General features: G+C 47.0%; 1 protein-coding gene across 1 annotated transcript in view; it reads right to left on the bottom strand.

Moving 5' to 3' along the window:
* KSR2 (kinase suppressor of ras 2) overlaps positions 1–21,344 on the bottom strand; it is a 419,494-nt gene that overhangs the window by 154,657 nt on the left and 243,493 nt on the right. Inside the window, exon 5 of the mRNA XM_065904540.1 lies at positions 20,324–20,508. Coding sequence (XP_065760612.1) covers positions 20,324–20,508 — 185 coding nt within the window. The remainder of the gene's footprint in view (positions 1–20,323; positions 20,509–21,344) is intronic.

Below are 21,344 nucleotides of genomic sequence, written 5' to 3' on the forward strand. Positions count from 1 at the left end.
ATTTAAGAGAGACTATTTTTAAAAGAAAATTAAAACAAAACTTTCAAAATTATTCAGATATACTTGAAAAAGAAAAAAGAAAAAAAATAGGGATAGGAAGAAGTGACAACTAGTGGAACAGAATAAAAAGTACAGGAATGGTCCTGAGTGAACTTAGGCACCTGACCAACCAACGGCAGATTAGTGGGGCAAAAGAAAGTCTATTTGATAAGTGACGCCAGAAAACTGGCTACCCATTTGGGAAAGAAAAAAAGAAAGAGAGCTGTCCTTACACCATACATCAAAATCAATTCCAGGTGGACAGGACAATGTGTTTATGACTTCAGGGCAGAAAGACTTTATTAAATAAGGTTTCTTAAAAGCAAAAGCCATAAAGGAAAGAAATGATACATCTGACTACATTAATGTTAAAAACTTCTATTCATCAAAAGAGACAATAAAGTGAGAAGGCACGCCACAAATCAGAAGATATTTGCCACACATATAACAAAGAATTAGAACCCAGAATATTTTTAGTCCCTAAAAATCAATAAGGTTAAAAAAAAAAAAAAAAGGAAACAACTTGTTAGAAAAAAAAAAAAATGGGCCAGAGACACAGAGGAGGAAACATGAGAGGTCAAACACTTCTGAGAAGATCCTCAACCACACTGGCAACTGGGGAAATGCAAACAGCAACAAAGCCCAGACGCAGTTTCATTCTCACCACATGGGCAAAGGAGTTCAACAGTCTGGCCTAATGAAAGCTGGCAAAAACAAGGAGGATAGAGAACCCCAATGCATCACTGGGTGAACATACTAACTGAGGCAACCACTGTGGCCACCAATCATACGTCCTCTAGTCGCGTGGTTCTCAGCCATGGGGTGATTTCTGCCCCTGGAGGAAGGTTGGCAATGTCTAAAGAGCTTCTGGTTTCTGAACTGTGTTTTTTGGGGGAAGGATGCTCCTGGCATCTCAGAGGGAGAGGCCAGGGGTGCTGCTAAACATCCTAAGACAAACAAGACAGACTCCACCTCGAAAAATGACTTATCCTCAAGTGTCAATAGTTCTGAAGCTGAGAAACTCTGACCTCGAGTTGAAAACTTCAGTAAAAAAAGAGGGAAAAGGGACGTCCCTGGCAGTTCAGTGAAGAATCTGTCTGCCAGTGCAGGGGACACAGGTTCGATGCCTGGTCTGGGAAGTTTCCCCATGCTGCGGGGCGACTAAGCTACTGAGCCTGCACACCCAAGAACCCATGCGCTGCAACAAGTCCCTGCGATGAGAAGCCCGTGCAGAGCAACTGGGAGCAACCCCACTCCCCGCAACTAGAGAAAATTCAAGCGCAGCAACGAAGAACCAGCACAGCCAAAAATAAATAAAGAGGGAAAAATATCCCAACATCCATCAACAGAGGAACACATGCATTCACTGTGGCCTATTCATACAATGGGATATTACCATATTTCACTGGCTTTCAAGATGCCATTGAGTGTAAGGTCATCAATTTATGAACCACTAAGATAGAAACATTACTTTGTCAGCAAAGGTCCCTCTAGTCAAAGCTATGGTTTTTCCAGTAGTCATGTATGGATGTGAGAGTTGGACTATAAAGAAAGTTGAGCGCCAAAGAATTGATGATTTTGAACTGTGGTGTTGGAGAAGACTCTTGAGAGTCCCTTGGACTGCAAGGAGATCCAACTAGTTCATCCTAAAGGAGATCAGTCCTGGGTGTTCATTGGAAGGACTAATGCTGAAGTTGAAACTCCAAAACTTTGGCCACCTGATTCGAAGAGCTGACTCATTTGAAAATACCCTGATGTTGGGAAAGATTGAAGGCAGGAGGAGAAGGGGACAACAGAGGATGAGATGGTTAGATGGCATCACCGACTCAATGGACATGAGTTTGGGTAAACTGCGGGAGTTGGGGATGGACAGGGAGGCCAGGAGTGCTGGGGTTCACGGGGTCAAAAGAGTCGGACATGACTGAACGATTGAACTGAACTGAAATGAAGATAGAAGGAGGCTACCAATTATCTAGGACACAGTGTTTTCTTACACTTAAAACTTTAAAATTTGGTATTACTTTAAAACATCTCTTAGGGCTTCCCTGGTGATTCAGTGGTAAAGAATCCACCTGCCAATGCAGGAGACACAGGTTCAGTACCTGATGGGTGACGATTTCACTTCCTGCAAAGCAGCTAAGCTTGTGCGCTACAACTCTCAAGGCAGTCCTCTAGCGCCTGGAAGCCACAACTACTGAAGCCCATTAGCCCTAAAGCCCGTGCTCCACAGCAAGAGAAGTCACCACAATGAGAAGCCCTGTGCACTAGTTACAGAATGCTGTAACTAGTGAAAAGCTCACGAATCAATGAAGATGCAGTGCAGCCAGAAAAATAAACAAAAAAATTATTAAAAAATAAACAAAATACCTTTTAGACTTATTTAGACATATTTTATCATGTTATCATGCGGCTCTGTTCTTACACCTTTCTGTGTAAGACTTTTTCAACTCCAATGAAACTCAACTCACGTAAGCAGAGGCCCTCAGAAGTGACAACGTTATGAAGAGTTATGTCTGTGTACAATGGATGGACGGTAAATGTTGACAGCCTGAAACTCTGCCAGGAGGAAAGCAACCAAGAGGTGTCAGAAACTGCAAGTGAGAGCCCAGCTTCAGTGGTGTTGAACTGCGGGGGGACATGTGTGTCTTAGAGTTGGTGAAACACAGGATGTGACATTATGAAAATGATCTACAATTACTTATGTAGACCTGAGTGAATCTCAAAACCAGAGTATTCAAGGGGGAAAAGCCACAGAATAAGTGAGGGATGATTCCATTTCTGTGAAGTCAAATTCATGCAAAACTAAACTGTGTACTGTTTAGGGACTTGCATATGTGAGGTGGCCCACAAAGGAAAGCAAGATGTGGTGAGACAAACCCAGGATGCTGTCAGTCCCTCAGGGGAATGGAAGAGGAATGCACATAAACAGGAGCCTGAGATGCCCTGTTCTCAAGTTCGAGTTTGGTTTCCTGAGCATTATTATCAGGGCTGGGACTAGGGGAAGGTAAGTGGGGCATTAGCCCTCAGGAATTTAAGGAGGTGGCCAGAACACTCCGGTGTCAAGATAAAAATATTTCGATGCGGCATTTTTAACTGAGCGCAAAAAATCCACTAGAAACAAAATATCCAACTTTTATATAAGCACTTGCATGACCTTGCCTCACTTGATACTCCCCTAATCCCAGCCCTGGTTTGAATAAAACTTTATTAACAAAAACTGACAGCTGGCCCACACACTGTAGTCTGTCCACCTGTTATCTTAAAATATTGCATTAAACTTGTAATATTTTTCTTTTGAGCATATATAGATTGTAAACAAACACATATGTATTATGTATATATGCAAATACACTATTTTTCATTTGGGATATATATTTTGTAAATATTTTACAGGAAGGAAAAAACAGTGAGAAGGATACCCAGAACAACATTGGGCTGGGAGATCTCTACTGCAGCGACCACTCATCAGTCATTTTCAGTAAGATCAAAGGATGTTTTCTACCTTGAACCCCAAACAGAGGGGTGGGGGGCTTCACTCCAGCCTCTCTCAGGATGAGTGGATAAGGAAGATGTGGAATATATACATATATATGTATGTATGTATGTGTGTATATATATATATATATACACAAATACACACACAGAGTGGAATATTACTGAACCACAAAAAATAAAATATTGCCATTTGCAGCAACACAGATGGACCTAGAAATTATCCTACTAAGTGAAGTAAGTCAGAAAGAGAAAGGCAAATATCATATGACATCACTTACACATGGAATCTAAAAAAAAGGTACAAATGAACCTTTTACAAAACAGAAACAGACTCATAGACATAGAAAACAAACTTGTGGTTACCAAAAGGGAAAGATGGGGAGATAAATTAAGAGCTTGTGATGAACATATACACATATATAAAATAGATAACCAACAAAGACCTACTATATAGCACAGGGAACTGCATGATATCTTATAATAATGTACAATGGAAAAGATTCTGAAAAAGAATATGTATGTAATATATATATATAATATGTATAAATCTGTACATCTGAAACTAAGACAATATTGTAAATCGACTGTGCGTCAATAAATTTTTTTTTTAAAAAAGCCTCTGTCACCCTGCCTAGCAACTCCTTCAAACAACCTTCCCCAATGGGGCAGAATTCTTCAGTATAGAAGCCACTTAGCCATCCATTCTTGAATCTAATCTTTATCATATTACTGTGTGGGGAAGTAGCAGAATCTTCACTTTCCAAAGGGGACACTGAGTCTCAGAGAGGTTGACTAACCCTGCCAACACTGCACAGTGAGGGATCGCAGGCCCCGGCTCACACTGGGGAGTTTCTAATCCATTCAACACTCGTTACATAGACACCAACATCAGACTAACACCCTTTGTGAATTAAGGGGCATCGTACCCAGTTTACCATTAAATCACAAAATGGGGTGACAATAGGGTACAAAGGGGCTTCCACTGAGGCTTTCTGGGCTGGGACAATGGCTGATTCCAAAGAGCTTCTTCCCATAGTGTTGCAGGCAGTATAGACACGTGCGTCTGAGGGTGGGCGGCAACAGCTGTGCCTAATCGGCTCCCACCCCCTCCTCCGCCAAGAGGCCCCGTGGGCTGCACGTCCAGACTCTCTTCTGTGGCAAACGGCCATCCAGGGAGCCAGCGGGCCATCTTGGGAAGCGGCACTAACTCTTTATGGTCACTAGGAGGCCATCTGCGAGGTGATCACTCGAACGCACTGATTGACGAGCAATTTCACAGCTGAGAAGAGCGCATGTCATTTTCCCAAAAAGCACCCAGTTTACTCCCAGACCCATTATACAGTCACCGGGAGACTGACTCATGAGCATGGCCCTCGCATACGTCAGGGCTGAAGATGTACCCCTTAGCGACGCCTATTACTGTCCGGGGGCTGCCGTAACAGAGTGCCCCAAACTGGATGCATTCAAACAGCAGAGATGTATTCTCTCACGGCTTTACAGGCCAGAAACCTGAAATCACGACTAAATGCAACCTTTCCTTGTCTCCTTCAGCTTCTGGGGGTGGCCGTCAACTTTGGGGGCCCCTTTGTTTGCAGCTGTGCCCCTCCAGTCTCTGCCTTGGTGTCCAAATTTCCCTCTTCTTAGAAGGATACCAGTCATGTTGGATGAAGGGCTTGCCCTGCTCTATTATGACCTCATCGTAACTTGGCTAATTATACCTGCAATGACCCCCTTTCCAAATAAGAGCATGTTCTGTCCCGGTGGGCTAGGACTACAACATATTTTTGAGGGGATCTCAATTCAACCCATAACAGACCCACCTGTCAGAGAGCAGGAGATGTCGTTAAAGGGAAGGGTGAAGGAGCACAGCTGAGTAAGTGCCTGAGACCTGAGGCTTAAAAGCTTCCTGCAGTACTAAACCCCATACACTAAAACAAAATTCTGAATCTGGGCTCCTGTTCATCTCTTTCTCTCTGCCCTGACTCATCCACAGGCTCCTGGGTTCCTGAAACCTGCCCAACTCTTTCAGCCCAGGCTGTTCTTTCTGCCTTAAATGCATGTCCATCACATTACCTGGCTGGCCCCACCTAGCCTTCACGTCTCAGCATAAACAGCCCATGCTCGTGGAAGCCTTCCTTGGCTCCTTGGCTGGACTAGACATCCCTGCTCTGCCCACTCCCATCATCGTTCCTGTTTTAATTTGCATAGCATCCTGGACATTCACTCGCAGCTTTTATCACCGCCATAGCCAGTGGCTCTTTATATCTGTTTCCCCCAGCAGTTTGGCTGCTCCATGAAGATGGAGATCTTGAATGTCTACACATCCCCGTATCCCTGGTACCCACACAGGGAGGAGGCAATCTGAAATATTTTTGGTTGGATGGACAGATGGAGGAATGACTCTTGAAGAGACAGACTCATATGTTATACTATCGGAAAAGCCATGGTTCCTGAATATTTTTGAATCTCCCTCTGAGACGCCAGAGTCAGCTTTGTTGCATAAGGGAAAGTGGAAAGGTGCTCTAGACCTCAAGGTAAACCAAGTCCTGACCCCAAGTCCTTCCTCCTTCTTGGTGACCCTGAGAAAGTCATTTCACTTCCCTGGGCTATGTTCTTCTCATTTTCAAAGTGAGAAAATAGGGCTATTACAATGAAGATGATACCCCCAACACCTACCAGGTACTAACTCCATTCTGGGGTTGGTGGGGGATGGGAGGGTCTTTTTAATTCATCAGTGACATGAACCCTTGGAATGACTGGACCCAATTAGGAATCAGGAGTTTGAGAGAATGCTCTCCATCCTAGGGTCTTGGGTTTCCAATTTGAATCATTTAAAGAAATTTCTGAGATAGCAGTTCCAAATTGAATTTCAAAGAAGTATCTCCAAAGCCATCACTGAGGGGAGAGCCAGGGCATGGAACACCAGGCCACCTGCTTTACAAAACCCAGAACAACTCCCCTTTCGTCTGCTGATTCATACAGTAAGGGGTTATATGAGCTTCTTTTTGAAGAAGGGGCTTTGGTTCAATAATATTAATAATTGATCTTGAAAACTCCAATCTAGAGAAAGTTCCTGACTTGAATTTTACGGACCAGAATATTTAATAAACAGTAGACGACTTACAGTTAGCAATGTCTGTTTCTAAGAATGGACACTATGTGTAAAAAAAAAAAAGAACAAAAAGACACCATCTATAATTACCCATCATTTCACTTTAAAAAAGGATATTTAATACCAAAAAGTTTTGATGGATATTATCTCAAACTAAAGGAAATCAGTCCTGAACGAATATTCATTGGAAGCTGAAGCTCCAATACTTTAGTCACCTGATGAGAAGAGATGACTCATTGGAAAAGACTCTGATGTTGGGAAAGATTGAGAGCAGGAGGAAAAGGGGGAGACAGAGGATGAGATGACTGGATGGCATCACCAACTCAATGGACATGAGTTTGAGCAAACTCCGGGAGATAGTGAAGGACAAGGAAGCCTGGCCTGCTGCAGTCCATGGGATCGCAGAATCAGACACAACTGAGCGACTGAATAACAACAATCTCAAACTAAAAGGCTGCTTATTAAACTCACTAGTATACTTTGTGGAAACACAGTTTGTTTCTTTTATCTAGCTGGAAGCCAGTTAAAAACAGCCCAAGGTCCCAAACTGGGGCATAATTCAAGGGTGCTTGTTCAATTCCCAGATTCCGGGCCCAGCCTCAGAGATTGGAATGGGAAAGAGACTCTTGAACAGCTGACACATTAGAACCAATATAGGACCTTCTAGGGTCTCCTCTCACTCAACAAGAGGAGGTTCGGATGCGTCTGCATAGCTCCTGATTTTGTAAGCCCTTCACCAGCAGTGAATGAGCATAGGAGGAGAACTGCAGCTATTTGAAGCCCTCTGAACAGGTGTCCAAGTCTCCTCATTGGCCCTGTTGCCATAACCTGATCTGTCTGTCATCCACCCCAGGAACCACAGTCCTGTCTGTATTTCACACCTGTCCACCCACCCACTTCCTCCACCTCTGTGTATATGCTTTCAAAATCCCGTGTTGCTGCCTCAGTGTCAGCCCAGCTTAAGATGCAGCAAGGAGATCAGATAATCTGACAGTAATCAGTGTGCTAGCAGGCAGGAACAGCAGCGGTGAATCATGGCCCCAGCAGGGGCCCAACACCTGTAAATCACACGGGTCACACTGTAGACCAAAACTTGTCTTCTATTTAATTCTAGAGCTTGAGACGAGAAGACAGTTCCCAGTATCCACAGAGACGATGTAGGACTTCAGAAAGTCCTACAAGAACTTAGCCTCGCCTGTCTAGGATAGCTTCTGAATATGCTGGCCACTCCAGCTGGATCTGTGGTTCTCGATGTTGGCTGCACACGGTAATCACCCAGGGAGCACTGAAAAGTACTGATGCCTGGGCTTCACCTTCCAGTGACTCTGGCGTCACTGGACAGGGGCTTCAGCCTGGGAACCAGGATTTTGAAAAGCCCTCCCTACCCAGGTGACTGGGATGTACAATCAGGATTGGAACCACTGAGTTCCTTCTTATTTCATGGCTGATCGAAGGGGAAAAGATTCCTGACACCCTCTGAAAGTGGGAATCTCAAGTAAACAGAAAGGGAAGTGGAACTCATTAAATAGGTTCACGCTCTTTTTCTGATTTACTAATCATTCACACTTCCCCTGGCTCCTCAATGAGGAGAGAAACAAGTGAGAGCGTGAATCATAGGTAATCAACCCACAGACAGTTTTGTAGGAGCAGTTGCTGCTCTTGTCTGCTCAGCATCCCTATTCTGGAGGTTACATCACCCTGGTGTTCCCTGGAGATCTAGTCCCCTTAAAGGCAATCCAGCTATTTCAGGGGGTTGATGCACTTAGATCTCTAAGGATGGAAACCTGGGCCAGCCAAAGGCTACCATGAAGGGAGCGCCTGCCTGAGAAAGAAACTCATAAAATGGAAAGCATAATGTGAGACAAGAGACAAAAAGAACACAGTCTGATGACACTGGCTTCTGGATCCAGCCATTCCTGAAGACCTTGTTTATGTCTAGGCTTTTTTCCCCCAGTACCTAAACCAGCAACTTCCCTTTTATCTTCTGAAGCCAGTATGTGGAAGGTCTCTGCATCAGAAAAAGCCCTGAGGAATGCAGTCTTGGAGGTGCCTAAGCCAGATACTCTTCTTTCACCAGCAACCCCCACTCTTTTTTTTTTGTCCAGATTCTGGGGGATTTCCAAAGGAAGTGAAACTGGGTAAGTAAGGACTGTTCCCTCTGTCTAGATGCCTCGGTCTCCCAAACCATACATCTGCTCTTGGGATTAAGTTTACATATAAGCAGAGGCTGTTCTGGCCCTGGTGCAAATCTTGATTTCATAGTCTGTCTCTCCACTCACTGTCACTGGAAACCGAATCGCATGCTGCTTGGAAGGGGTTGTGAACAGCAATCACCTCAGTGTGGATGAACTGGGTGGTGGGTATGGCTACCCTGACAGAGGAAATGGGTCCTGGATTAAAGCCCTGGCTTCTCATGAGGACCAACTGTGAAGTGGCCTCACTAAGTAAGGTGGGTGCAGAAGTCTAACCAAAAACCACACTGTTTTGATTCTTCCTCTAATTCCAAATCCATCACAGAAAACAACTGCATCTCGTGGAGCATTTGTGTATGCCTGTGCGTGTGTCTTCATGTGTGTGTGTGTATATATATATATACACAAACATATAATATATGTGTATATATACTATATATAACATATATATGAGTGTTATATATAACATGTACACATATTAGTAACATTATATAAATAATAATTGCTGATATTTATTGCCTGCTCACCATGTGCCTGGCCCTGTGCTAGCAGTTTACAGGCATTCTCTCATTTAATCTTAAAACCACCCTATGAGGGAAGCCCAAATGTTCTCCTAATTTTGCAGATGAGAAACAGCAGCTCAGAGACCTCACTCAACCCGAGGTCTCCTAGCCAGTAGGGGGCAGAGCTGGGAGCTGAAAACAGGGCTTGTTTAGCTTCCAAGTCTGAGCCCAAGTTAGCCCACAGCCTGTTTTGTAAATAAAGCTTTATTGGGACACAGCCCTACCCCTTTGGTTACATAGGCTGATTCATATCAATGTATGACAAAACCTACTGGAGAAAAAATAATAACTAAAAAAAAAAAAAAAAAAGAGTTAGTAGTTGAGACTGTTGACTTGCAAAGCTGGAAATATTTGCTCTCTGGTCACAGGAAAAATTGCTGAGCCCTGGCCTAAATACTCTCAGTGTCTCCTGGGGTTTCCAGAAAGTGCTGAGGCCAAATGCAGCATGGAAGGCTTGGGGAAACAGAAAATAATGACCCTGGCTGGAAGCAGGCTGAGTCGTGCCAATTAGCACCTAAGGACCTAAGATCCCAGTTCTGTCATGATGGGATCAGCAGCGGGGTTCATCCAGAAGAGGCAGGCCAGCCCCTGCCCCAGACAGGACACTTCTGCCATCTACCCCTACGATTTGTAATGAATCCCTAAGAGACAAGCACTTTGGGGGTTTTTTCTTGGGGGGCAGGGTTAGTCGTCCTTCTCTCCAGCCCCCAATCCACCAAATTCAGATCACCTCTATCAAGGAATGCAGCACAGAGTGGCTGGAAGAGTCAGGCTGGGAAGGTGGGTAACTGGAGACAGCAGGGTGAAGACAGAAAGAAAGAGGAGAAGAGAGAGGGGGAACGTCAGCAAGGGCTAGGGCTGGGAGGGGGACTGAAAGTGTGAAGGTGACACCACGGGAGAAAAGAGGAGGGTGACAGTGTTCCCAGGGAAAACCAACAGAAAAAGAGGCTGACCAATCCAGAGAGACAGACAGACACTGAGACAGACAGGATGGAGAAAGAGAGGGAGGGGAGAAAACAGAGAAGGGAGGAGTTGGGGGCAAAGATAAAGGATGCTGGCACTGTGTCCACCATGCCTGCCTGGGGATGCCCTGACTTTCAGCCGAGGGGAGAATCGCTTTAACAGGGGCCTCAGACAGAGCAGCGCGGAGCACAGTGAGACACTTACCACTCGTGTCCTGGCTGAGAAGAATGTGCCTGGAATGAAACACAGGTACCCAGATCCTGCCTGGGTGCTGGTGGGCTGGGGGATTCGAGCAAGGGTGTGCACCCACGACCAGTAAGGCCAGCAGGGGTGGGGCGGGGACAGGTCCACCTGAGGCCCAGGAGACAACCTGGTCTTTGGAGAAGGGCAACTCTCCCCGTTGAGAAGGAGTGTGTGCACGGTCAGTTACTAGGTCGTGTCAGAGTCTTCACGACCCCAGGGACTGTGGCCTGTCAGGCTCCTCTGCCCATGGGATTTTTCAGACAAGAATACCAGGGTGGGTTGCCATTTCCTCTCCCAGGGAATCTTCCTGACCCAGGGATTGAAGCCATGTCTCCTGCATCTCCTGCATTGGCAGGCAGACTCTACCGCTGAACCACGTGGGAAGCCCCACTCAAAAGGAGTAACAGGCAAAATGTTCGGGAGGAAGATCAGAGTTATCAGAGCTACGTCCTAGAACAGGACAGCCTGTGTCATATGAGTGATGGAAAAGGTCATCAGGATGGGGTCCAGGAGCACAGACCTGGGGATGAGAAGAGTGAACTCTATGTCTGTGAAAAGAAAACCTTCTGTTGTTAGAATTAGCAAAGGACATGTCATTAAAGGCAGGTATGGGCACAAGGACCAGAAAAGCCCACAGGACTAACTTGCTCAGTATCACACTTTACTCGTCCGGAATTCAATCAGTAGTGATGGTTCCATTCAGGTGTGGTGTGGGTGGCAGGGGTGGTTTGGACTGATGTCCAGCAGAAACCAGGGAGGATCAAAGCTGACTGAAACCCAAATCCTATATGATAGTATTGATGATCACAGCAAAACATGTAATGCTGTCTAAGCAACAGGCACAGTGCTCAGCTTCCTTTTATTTCAAATCCTAATAACTACTCCAGGAGCAAGGCCTATTAAGTTCCGTCCTGAAGATGGGGAAACTGAGGCTCAGAGATGTTAGGCAATAAATGGCAGAGATGAGATTCAAACCCAGGTTCGTCCAACTCGACATCCCATGTCTGGCTAATACCAAGATGCTATGGCTTCAAATTGCCGGTGGAGCCGAGTCTCCACCTAGAACCACGGGTCAACCTTCCCTGACAGGCTGTGTGCTTCCTGGAGACCCCACCACAGGGGTGTCAGAGGGATAGAAAAGAAACTCCTTGCTAGGGATCACTGAGAAATACAGCCCAAGGGAGACCCTCAGAAATAGGAAAGAGCTTTCTGTACAGTAATGGAGACAAGGCCCCACAAACTTGGATCATGAACTAATTTGGCCAGAGAGATGCTCCTCAAAGCTCTTGAGGACAGGGACCATTGTTGCTCATTTCTACTCTAACAGGCACTGGTTGTCAGCTTCCCCAGCATTCATGTTCCCTTCTTAGGCAAAAAGGTTCCATTCCTAAGCCCCAAAGTAAAAATCACAGCTCAGGATTAAACGAGTAAGTTTCCACTCCATTTCCCTGACTCCACTGATTGGTTCAGAGGTGAGCACGTGATCATGCTGGTTGACCCAGTGAATCTCAGACTTAAACAATCTCAATCCTTTACCATAGACCAGAAGAGGGAAGGGACTGGAACTTCTGAGGCCATACAGTCACCACATGAAAGCCTAAAAGTGAAGCCGCCCTGGAGAGGAGCAGAGCTGAGAGATACAGAGTCCTGACATGAACTGAGCCCCTAGATCTAGCCATGCCTGAAGCTCACACAACCCCTGGACTTTTCACTTACATGTACCAATAAGTGACTTTCACACTTAAAAAAAAAAGGCTCAAGTTTGTTTACTGTTACTTGTAACAAAGCCATATGTCCGTACAACCAGTATCATGAAGCAATAAAGACCTGCTTATTTTCTGATTAACAAAATAGTTTCTGGCAGAATTTTGCTTGGACACTTGTTTCTCTGGTCAGGAAAACCATCCATAAAATACAAAGACTGCATTGAAGTCTAGCAGCTTCAGTTCCTGCCTCAGTGGTGCCCAAACCATCCAGCTCAGCATCTCTGAAGGGCAACAAGCAGAATCTTTTCTACTTTGCCTTCAAGACCCTGGGGAGCTAGAGACTCACAATGCTGGCCACAAAGGGCATGCTCACAAACGGTACTGTCCGTTCAAAATATTTATTTGTGCAGGAGGGGCTGTTGGTGCGACAAAAGCACAATCAGACAGAGGAACAGGATGTCCACGCCGACAGTGTGTACCTGACTGATGATCAGGACTCACTCCAAGAGGCACAAATGACTCCCCCACCCAGTTCCAAGTGCCAACCACTTACCAACCAATTTTTGCTGCCATAGTTCCTGGTGGGAGTAATTATAACAAAAGGTCTAAGGTTGTCCACTGCATGCTGAGCCCAAACTGTTTGTGCTAAGGCAGGAATTACAAAATATATGGGCACATCAGAGAAGGAGTTGATAAAAATCCAATAGTGGCCTTGCATGAAACGTAGATACATACACACACAAACACCACACACACACACACACACACACACACACACACACACACACACACACACACACACACACACACACACACACACACACACATCACCAGCCCTCCATACATACAAAATACATCACCTTTTAATCAAAGACACTGTTTCCTTCCTCTGGGGCACTTTCAGCACAAAACTTTTTGAAGCTTCAGGTTTCCAACCATCTTGGTGTAACAGAGAACCACTAGCTGGGCATCAGGAGACTTGGGTTCAAACCCAGCTCTGTAATCCTGGGCAAGTCCCTTCTGCTCTCTGGTCTCACTTTCTACATCTGTAAAAAAGAGGGCTTGGACTTGGTTATTTTTGAGGCACCTACCTGTTCCGACCTCCATGATTCTAGAACAGAGGTTAAAAATTGGGAAACCCAAGACCAAGTAGGACCCACAAGCCTATGGGACTATTTAAACTGGTTCACACAGAGTTGAAAGATTTTTCACTGGGTGCTTAGATCCTAAAATTTGGAGCTTTCTCATCAACATCATGGTCTCAGACATTTTTTTTGAAAAAGCTAAAGGTCTGGCAGGCCTGGCCCACAGAGAACAGGCCTGCACCAAGTAAAACATGGCGCTGCGTGAGCAGAAGTCCCACCAAAGCTGCACAGCCCAGGTCTAACCACAAGGAAACAGCAGACAAACCTAACTTAGGGACATTCTGGTGTGTGGCTGGTCCCTACTCTTAGGAAATGTCAAAGTCAAAATGACAAGGGCTAAAGAACTGTTCAAGGTCAACATAACAGCTAAATGTAGTATGTGACCTCAGATTGGATCCTGCACCAGGAAAAAAAAAGTTATAAAGGATGCTATTGAGACAAATTGCTGAAATTGGAAGATGATCAGATGAAAGTCTTGACTGAATATCAAGTTTACTAAATCTGGTAACTACCCATGGTTATGTAAGAGAATATGCAACCTAGTCTCAAATGGTCCACAGAAAGGAGAGAAAGAGAGAGAGGGAGGGAGAGAGAGGGAAAGAGAAACTGAGGTTGGGGGGGCGGGGATTGGAGAGAAGAAGCAAATGTAAAGAAATGATAAAAACCAATGACCCTGAGCTGCTGCTGCTGCTGCTAAGTCGCTTCAGTTGTGTCCGACTCTGTGCAACCCCATAGACGGCAGCCCACCAGGCTCCCCCATCCCTGGGATTCTCCAGGCAAGAACACTGGAGTGGGTTGCCATTTCCTTCTCCAATGCATGACAGTGAAAAGCGAAAGTGAAGTCGCTCAGTCATGTCTGACTCTTCGCGATGCCATGGACCTACCAGGCTCCTCCGTCCATGGAATTTTCCAGGCAAGAGTACTGGAGTGGGTCGCTATTGCCTTCTCCAGACTCTGAGCTAAGGGGGTTCAGGAAACCTTTGTATTGTTTTTGCAACTTTACTGTAAGCTTGAAACTATGTCCCAAAAAAGAGAGACAGAGATAACTGAGTGATTCTCAAAGGTTCACGTGCAGAATACCCTGAAGGGCTGGTGAAAATACAGAAGTCTGGATCCTCCTCAGGGGTGCTGATGCAGTGGGTCTGGAAGGAGAAGAGGAAGAATTTGCATTTCTCACAAGCTTTGGGATGATGCTGGTCTGAGACATGCTTTGAGAACAGCAAAGCGGTTATAACCTAGCTTAAATTGTGTGAGTCCAGCAGCAGCAGCAGACATGGAAAGCATTTTTTAAAAGCAGGACTGGGACAGGGATGATGTGAGGGACAGAAGTCTTCATTATGAACCTTTCTGTACCATTTCACTTGTTCCCACGTGCACATATTTGAAAGCCTATAAAGCACCTACAGAAGCACCTGCCTGGCAAGTGGCAGATGGTCAGTAAGTGTTAGCAACCTGCTGGGACCTCAGTTTCTAAAATACTGCAAAGATGCCAGGTGGCATGGGACATGGGCGGTTCCTGGGTCTCCTGTGTGGGGGGGTGGGGAGCAGGACTTCCGCTCACTCACTCTAGGGGAGAAAAGTCCTTTGGGTCACTAGTATGGGATATATGTCTTCCCCTCAGATATGCCACCACTGAGCTAGGTCAGACTCAAATTTCTCAAAATTTCTCTAGATTCTGAGATAAGAATGTGGTTCAGGCAGTCATTTTTTGTCAAGGCACGCACTCGTCTTCCCCCTCTTCCAGGGGGTGGCGGTAATGAACCTTGGCCTCAAGCCTCATTAAACCCCATTATACAATCACCTCCATCCCGAGTCTCTTGATAACCCTTCCAGTGGCTGGTTTCTTGGGAGTCCGCGAAGCTCGGCTTCATCAGTCTTTATTGCTACCTGCAGCTGCCTCCCTAACAAACCGGGCTTCTGACTCATCCCCCCAAGGCACACGAGGCCAGGCCCTCAGCTGAGGGTCAGCTGCCTGTCGCTGTGTCTCCAGAACAAAGAGCAGGAGCTGCTTGGAGAGAAGAGGGCACAGTGAGACGGGGCAAGAAGAGGAGGGCACGCTATCCTTCAAACACCTGGTGAAAGACAGTATTTCATAAAACCGGGGTCTCACATCCAATTGCAGCTAGTATTCAGGGCCAAGATGGGGATGTCCAGGTATCATCAGTCACTTGTTCGTTCTGGCAGCTGCTACCCTGAAGTACCCACCCACCCATCCAGACGGCTAATAAACACTCCAAAAACTGCAGGTGGCAAAAGAAGTCCCCGTCACCCCTCATCTTCTACCAAAGATGTTCAGGATGCCATCTTTTGGGTGTGTTCTGCAGCTGCCTGCCCCCTGCCCACAGGGATGGCCACTACCTGGGACAATGGATCCCCTGAATATAAACACTGGAGTCTGGTGGGATAACAGTCTGCTGGCCAGCATGGGTGTGATTGTTGAGCAAGCACTGTGCTCTGGGGGAACAAGAGGCATCCTTGGAGCAAGACTGGCCCCCACCACACAGTCTCCCAACTAGGCAAGGGCGCCAGAGAGAAACCTCGAACAAGGTAAGCTCCCTACTTGCTGAACAAAGATGTTTCAGTGGAAAAGGTGTTGCCATTTCACATGCCAGTGTTGCAGATTTGGTGGATTCTGAATGAGAGCAAACTCCATCCCCTTCCTGGCCTGTGACCTTGGGGCGGTGACTTAAATCTCTCAGCCCCAGCTTCTTCATCTGTAAAATGGGCATCCTAATAGGAAGCCTGGCGTGCTGTAGTCCACGGGGTTGCAAAGAGTCAGACGTGACTGAGCGACTGAATTGAACTGAACTGAAGAGTACCTACCCGATGGAGGACTATGAAGCTTAAACAAAACAACAGAAGTAAATTGCTTTGCCTGAATTGATGAAGCTTGGGACACTGTCAACATGCAATAAATGCCGACTGCTATTATTATCGTCATTTTCCTCATTGTTACAAGCTATTCCATCACATAATGTACAGCAAGAGCTCCCCAAACGACCCTTCACTGAGACTTGGTGCTTTAAGTTCTGGCCCCCATGCTAGGAAATTCACACGATTTCCTCATTTTACCCTCACTACCATCTTTGCTGGGTAGAAATAGACTCACGGGGTTCAGTGATGTGCCCAATGATATGTCAGCCACCACTTGGTCGCTATAATCCCCCAAATTACTTCCACCATCCAGTATTGAATGGTGAATAATTACTGTTTCCATGTAGGCAGCAATTTTTTTTTTTTAATTCGGAAGAAGCTCCTTTATAGGGATCACAGAGGCTACCTGAACTGAGTCAGTTGGGGGTCAGAGATGCCCTCCAAGGTGCCACAGACACACAGCTTCTTGGTCCAAAACGGGTCCATGGGTGGAAGGCATCCAATGAGACAATGCAGGGGCAATGTGGTATGCACGAACACAGCATGGAGTAAATAAATACAGCAAGGATGGAGAGATAAGTGGTGGTTCTCTACTTCTCTGAGAAGCAGGTTCACTCCTGGGTCAGCATCCTCCATGTTGAGCAGCAGAGTCTGATATCTGGTGTTTTGTCCACGGCTAATCTTAGAGACGGATTCCTCAGGAGCCAGGACTCCTTCTACTCTCCTCCCTTCCCCTGCCCATCACCCCCAGACCAGGGAAGCAGGGCGAGCCCCAAGAGGTTAAGTCCTTCTTGCAGCTCATTCGAGGTGGCTGGGCATCCCGGGTCCAAGACCCGGCCACTCTGCAGCCAGAATCTTCCTAAGGCTGACTTCCAGCGTTACCATCAGGGATAACAAGACGCAGGCTCACCGCCCTTCACAGCTCAGCCACAGACAGAGCTGACAGTGACAAACGGGAGGACGGACTCAGCCTGGCAGGGACACCGCCTCAGAGGTTCCCTCAGCCGGGTCAGGGGAGGAAGGCTGGCACTGGGGCCCAGAGGCCGGAAGTTCTCCTCTGGAACTCAGAGTGGTGTGAGAACGGACTGTCAATGGTAAGGGGGAGACAGTGCCTGCAGCTGTGTGCTCCCCACAGCCCTGACCCAGAGATTCCCAAACCGGCATTCTGAGTGAGTCAAAATATCTGCGTAGGAAAAGCCGCTCACATACTCCCTGGGTTAGCCTTAGAGTTCCTAAGCTTTGGAATGGACCTGCATGGAGTCTTTTATTGTACAGTTGGGGAAACTGAGACCCAGAGAGAGAAAGGAAGGCGGGATGCAGGTTTGTGTTTGGATTCAATACCTATAATGTCGTCCAGATCACTCACCTTTCAGAGCATGAGTTTCCTGATCTGTAACATGGGAATAATGATATCCGGCCCCAAAGAGTGCAACGCATCTGAACTGTGGCAATGCCACTGAGATGCCCAGCAAGGACAAAGGTCACATGGTCACTGGTGACAACACTAAGACCCAGCGGAGAGCTTCTCATTTCCTGATCTGGAACCTCTTCCACCAGGCTGCCTCTGCTTCTATTATTTATTAGGATCATCGAAAAGAGGACTGGTCCATGGGAGTCCAGCTAATACTTGGGTTACACACTTGTTCTCTCCCTGAGACTCAAATGCTAGCTTTCTCCTTCCTGGGAGATCAGGGAGGGGCCTCTCTGCATACAAGGACCAGGACTGTCCTGAGAGAAAATTGTGCTTCTAGGGCCTCATAGTATCGGGAGCTGATTTTAATTCAGGATGACTCTGATCCTGCCCACAGGCAGGCAGGGAAGCGTCGCCTCTCAGATGGAGACGGGGCAGGCAGAAAATGGGGAACTACAGTGAATCCTTGCAAAACCCTGGGACAGCAGCAGGGGTCTGAACGTGCACGTCTGACGGCTGGGTTTTTTTTTGTTTTTTTTTTTTTTTTTAATTAGGTAAGATGGAGATATTTCTCCTCTGGCCAGAATTAAAGTTCAGGGCTATGGTCCAACCCTCTGAGGCAGCCATGCTGACATTCTCTCATACGATGGTGATGCCTGAAGACAGATGGCTGCCAGAGGCAGTGCCCAGCGTCAGGCCAAGGTAAATTCCAGGCACTCTTAGGGCCAAAAGGGAGTTGGGTTGGGGGTGGGGGGGTGAACTGAAAGGCATTTAGCCACAGCCTCAAAATTAATCATGGAGCCAGAGGATGGAAATGACTCTAGGAGAAGGAGACAATAAACACCAGAATAGCGACTGCCATTATGAGGCGCTTACTGTGTGCCAAGTACTGTGTAGGCAACTTGACAAATATGAGCTCATCCAGTCCTCACAAACATCTGTGATGTGAAGCTATTGTTACTCCCATTTCACAGATTAAGGAAGCTGAGGCTCAAAGAGGCTCTTAACTTGCTGGAGGTCAGCACACTGCTCAGAAATAACAGAGCTGGGGCTGGAACCCAGGCAGCCCCCTCCAGAGCCATGATGCCCTGCCCCAATCGGCTGCCAATACTCACTGCAAATGTCATCACCCCTTTCCCTTGACCAGGCTCACCTCAGGCCCAGCCACCATCATGGAGTGTCTCTAATCCCTCTGACAGTGATTTCTCTTGACAAATTGATAAACTGGCTTTCTGGCGTCAACGTGTGTTGTGAGCACTATTAGTTTGCTTGATTCAGGGCCTGGAGCCTTGGGCACTGAGATAAGCCAGGCTCTGGAGCCTCTCCTGATACCCAAACAAGTCTCTTCTGGTACCACACCCTCCACTGAGTCCTGCAGTGGACTCAGGAGACACATGTGTGGACTGTAAACTGAGTTCACGGTTCTGCTCTGGGCCAACCATCCAGCTGGGGTAAGGCAGAGCTTCTGAACCTGACAGTCCTGACTTCAAACATTTGTGTTGGACATTCCATCTGCAGTTTTCCAGGGAGAGAACTAACAGATTGTATCCAATCCTTAACAGGCCCATGGGATCCCTAAAAAGAATTTTAAAAACCTTTATGAAAAGATAAAGAGCAGAATCCCACAGTTAGAGAAAGATTTCCTGCTGGGTATCTGAGGAACTTGGTTACAAAATCAGGCCTGATGGTTGAACTGGTATACTCTGGAGTTAGAAGGAATCCTATTCAAATCCTGACTCAACTACTCCATAGCTGTGTGACTTTAGGTGATTCTTTGATGTCTCTGGGCCTCAATTTCCTCATCTATACAATGGGAATAATCCATGTGTACCACTGATTGTTGCAAGAACTAAATGACATCACACATGTGTCTGATGCACACACTAGTGCTCAGTGAGCATCATTCATCACTTATCAGAGTAGCAACACGTGGACAGTCTGGCTGTATTAAGGGCAGGGGGTTATTTCCCTCACATTCTAGCACCTCCTCCTCCTCCCAAGTTCCCAAGCAATAAAGTTGTTGTCTTGGCTGGAGGACTGGTTGGGCTTTTTTTAGGGGCTCCCCTCTGACCACATCTGCGCCTGCTCAGCAAAACGGGCCTCTGGGCAGAGAAGATTAAACACCTTTTGAGACTTCATCCTTGATCACCACAAAGTTCAATTTCCACCCCTAGGAATAACCACTTTGCCGCAAAACTCATGACAGCAGAATGTAAGCCACCCCGGGCCCTGCTCAGCCCAGTGTGAACCAAAATCCATCATGGAGATGTAAAGGTTACACGCATCGACCGGCGTGGGGGAGAAAATTACAAAATTGAATCAGAGACGCCTTAGCCCATGGCGTCCAGGGAAAATCCTGTGACCGCGCAGCAGAGAAGCAGAGGAGAGAAAAGCCTGCTGTTTCCTTGAATGTCCTGCAAGCTTGCTTCTCGGTGCCATCCCTACACACTGCAGGCACACGGGACCAGTGACAACAGCCTCCCAACTGCGGTGTTCTCACGGCAGGAAAAGCAGAGGGCGCGCCCCGGGCGCGGAGTGCAGCTGCTGCAACCGCCCGCTGTGCGGGTGCGGAGGACTTACTTGCAGAGAAATTGACCTCGGAGTGGACGGGAGGGGTGGAAGGCAGGAAGGGCGCATGTCCCACGAAGAAGGAGCGGAGGGAGCGCTCGGACAGCAGCGGAGAGCGCTGCTGGGAGGGGATGTTCTCACAGCTGCCCACGCTGCTGTGGATCTTGAGGTTCAAGGGCTTGCTTTTCTTCTTGGCTCTGAAAAGGAGACAGAAAGAGAAGAGGAAAAATGTATCCCTACGCACACACAAAGACAGCCGGGGGCCCTATCTCCTTAGCATAGCACTCGGCACCCACTCCCCAGCTCCACCTGGCCTTGCCACCCTCTCCGCTTTCCCTCTCTAGGCTCCCCGCACTATATTCTGTGTTGTTCCTCACCTCCAGCCCTTGGCTTATACTGTTCCCATTGCCTGGAAGACCCTCTCCTTCTTTGCCAGTTTAACCCCCACATGTCGTTTATAACTGTGGCTCTCATATCCTCTCCTCCAGGAAGACTTCTCTGACACCACAGTCCATCCCAACCAGGGTCGAGTGTTCTTCCTCCAGGAAGCCTTCCCTGATAATCCCCATTTCCTCCTAGTTTGGGTTGGTGCTCCTCCTCCATCCTTCGAAAGTATTCTCTATGTATCTCTGTGTCTGCACTTTCCTGTCTTTTCCAAATTTATTCCTGTAGGCTTTGTCTGGCTTCCCAGGTGGCACGGTGCTAAAGAATTCGCCTGCCAACCTAAGAGACACAGGTTCAATCCCTGGGTGGGGAATATTCCCTGGAGTAGGAAATGGCAACCATTCCAGCCTTCTTGCCTGGGAAACTCCATGAACAGAGGAGGCTGGTGGGCTACGGTTCATGGGTCACAAAGAGTTGGACACAACTGAGCTTGCACATGCATACACATGCACACACACACTCTCTCCCACGTGGACTAAGGATCTTTGAGGGCAATGATTTTGTACTGTTTTCGTTTTTCTGTCTTTGGCAACCAGCACCAAGCCTGACACACAGTTGGTGCTCACGAAATGCTTGTCAAATGATCGCT

Source organism: Muntiacus reevesi, chromosome 13 (assembly GCF_963930625.1).
Source record: "Muntiacus reevesi chromosome 13, mMunRee1.1, whole genome shotgun sequence".
Taxonomy (NCBI): domain Eukaryota; kingdom Metazoa; phylum Chordata; class Mammalia; order Artiodactyla; family Cervidae; genus Muntiacus; species Muntiacus reevesi.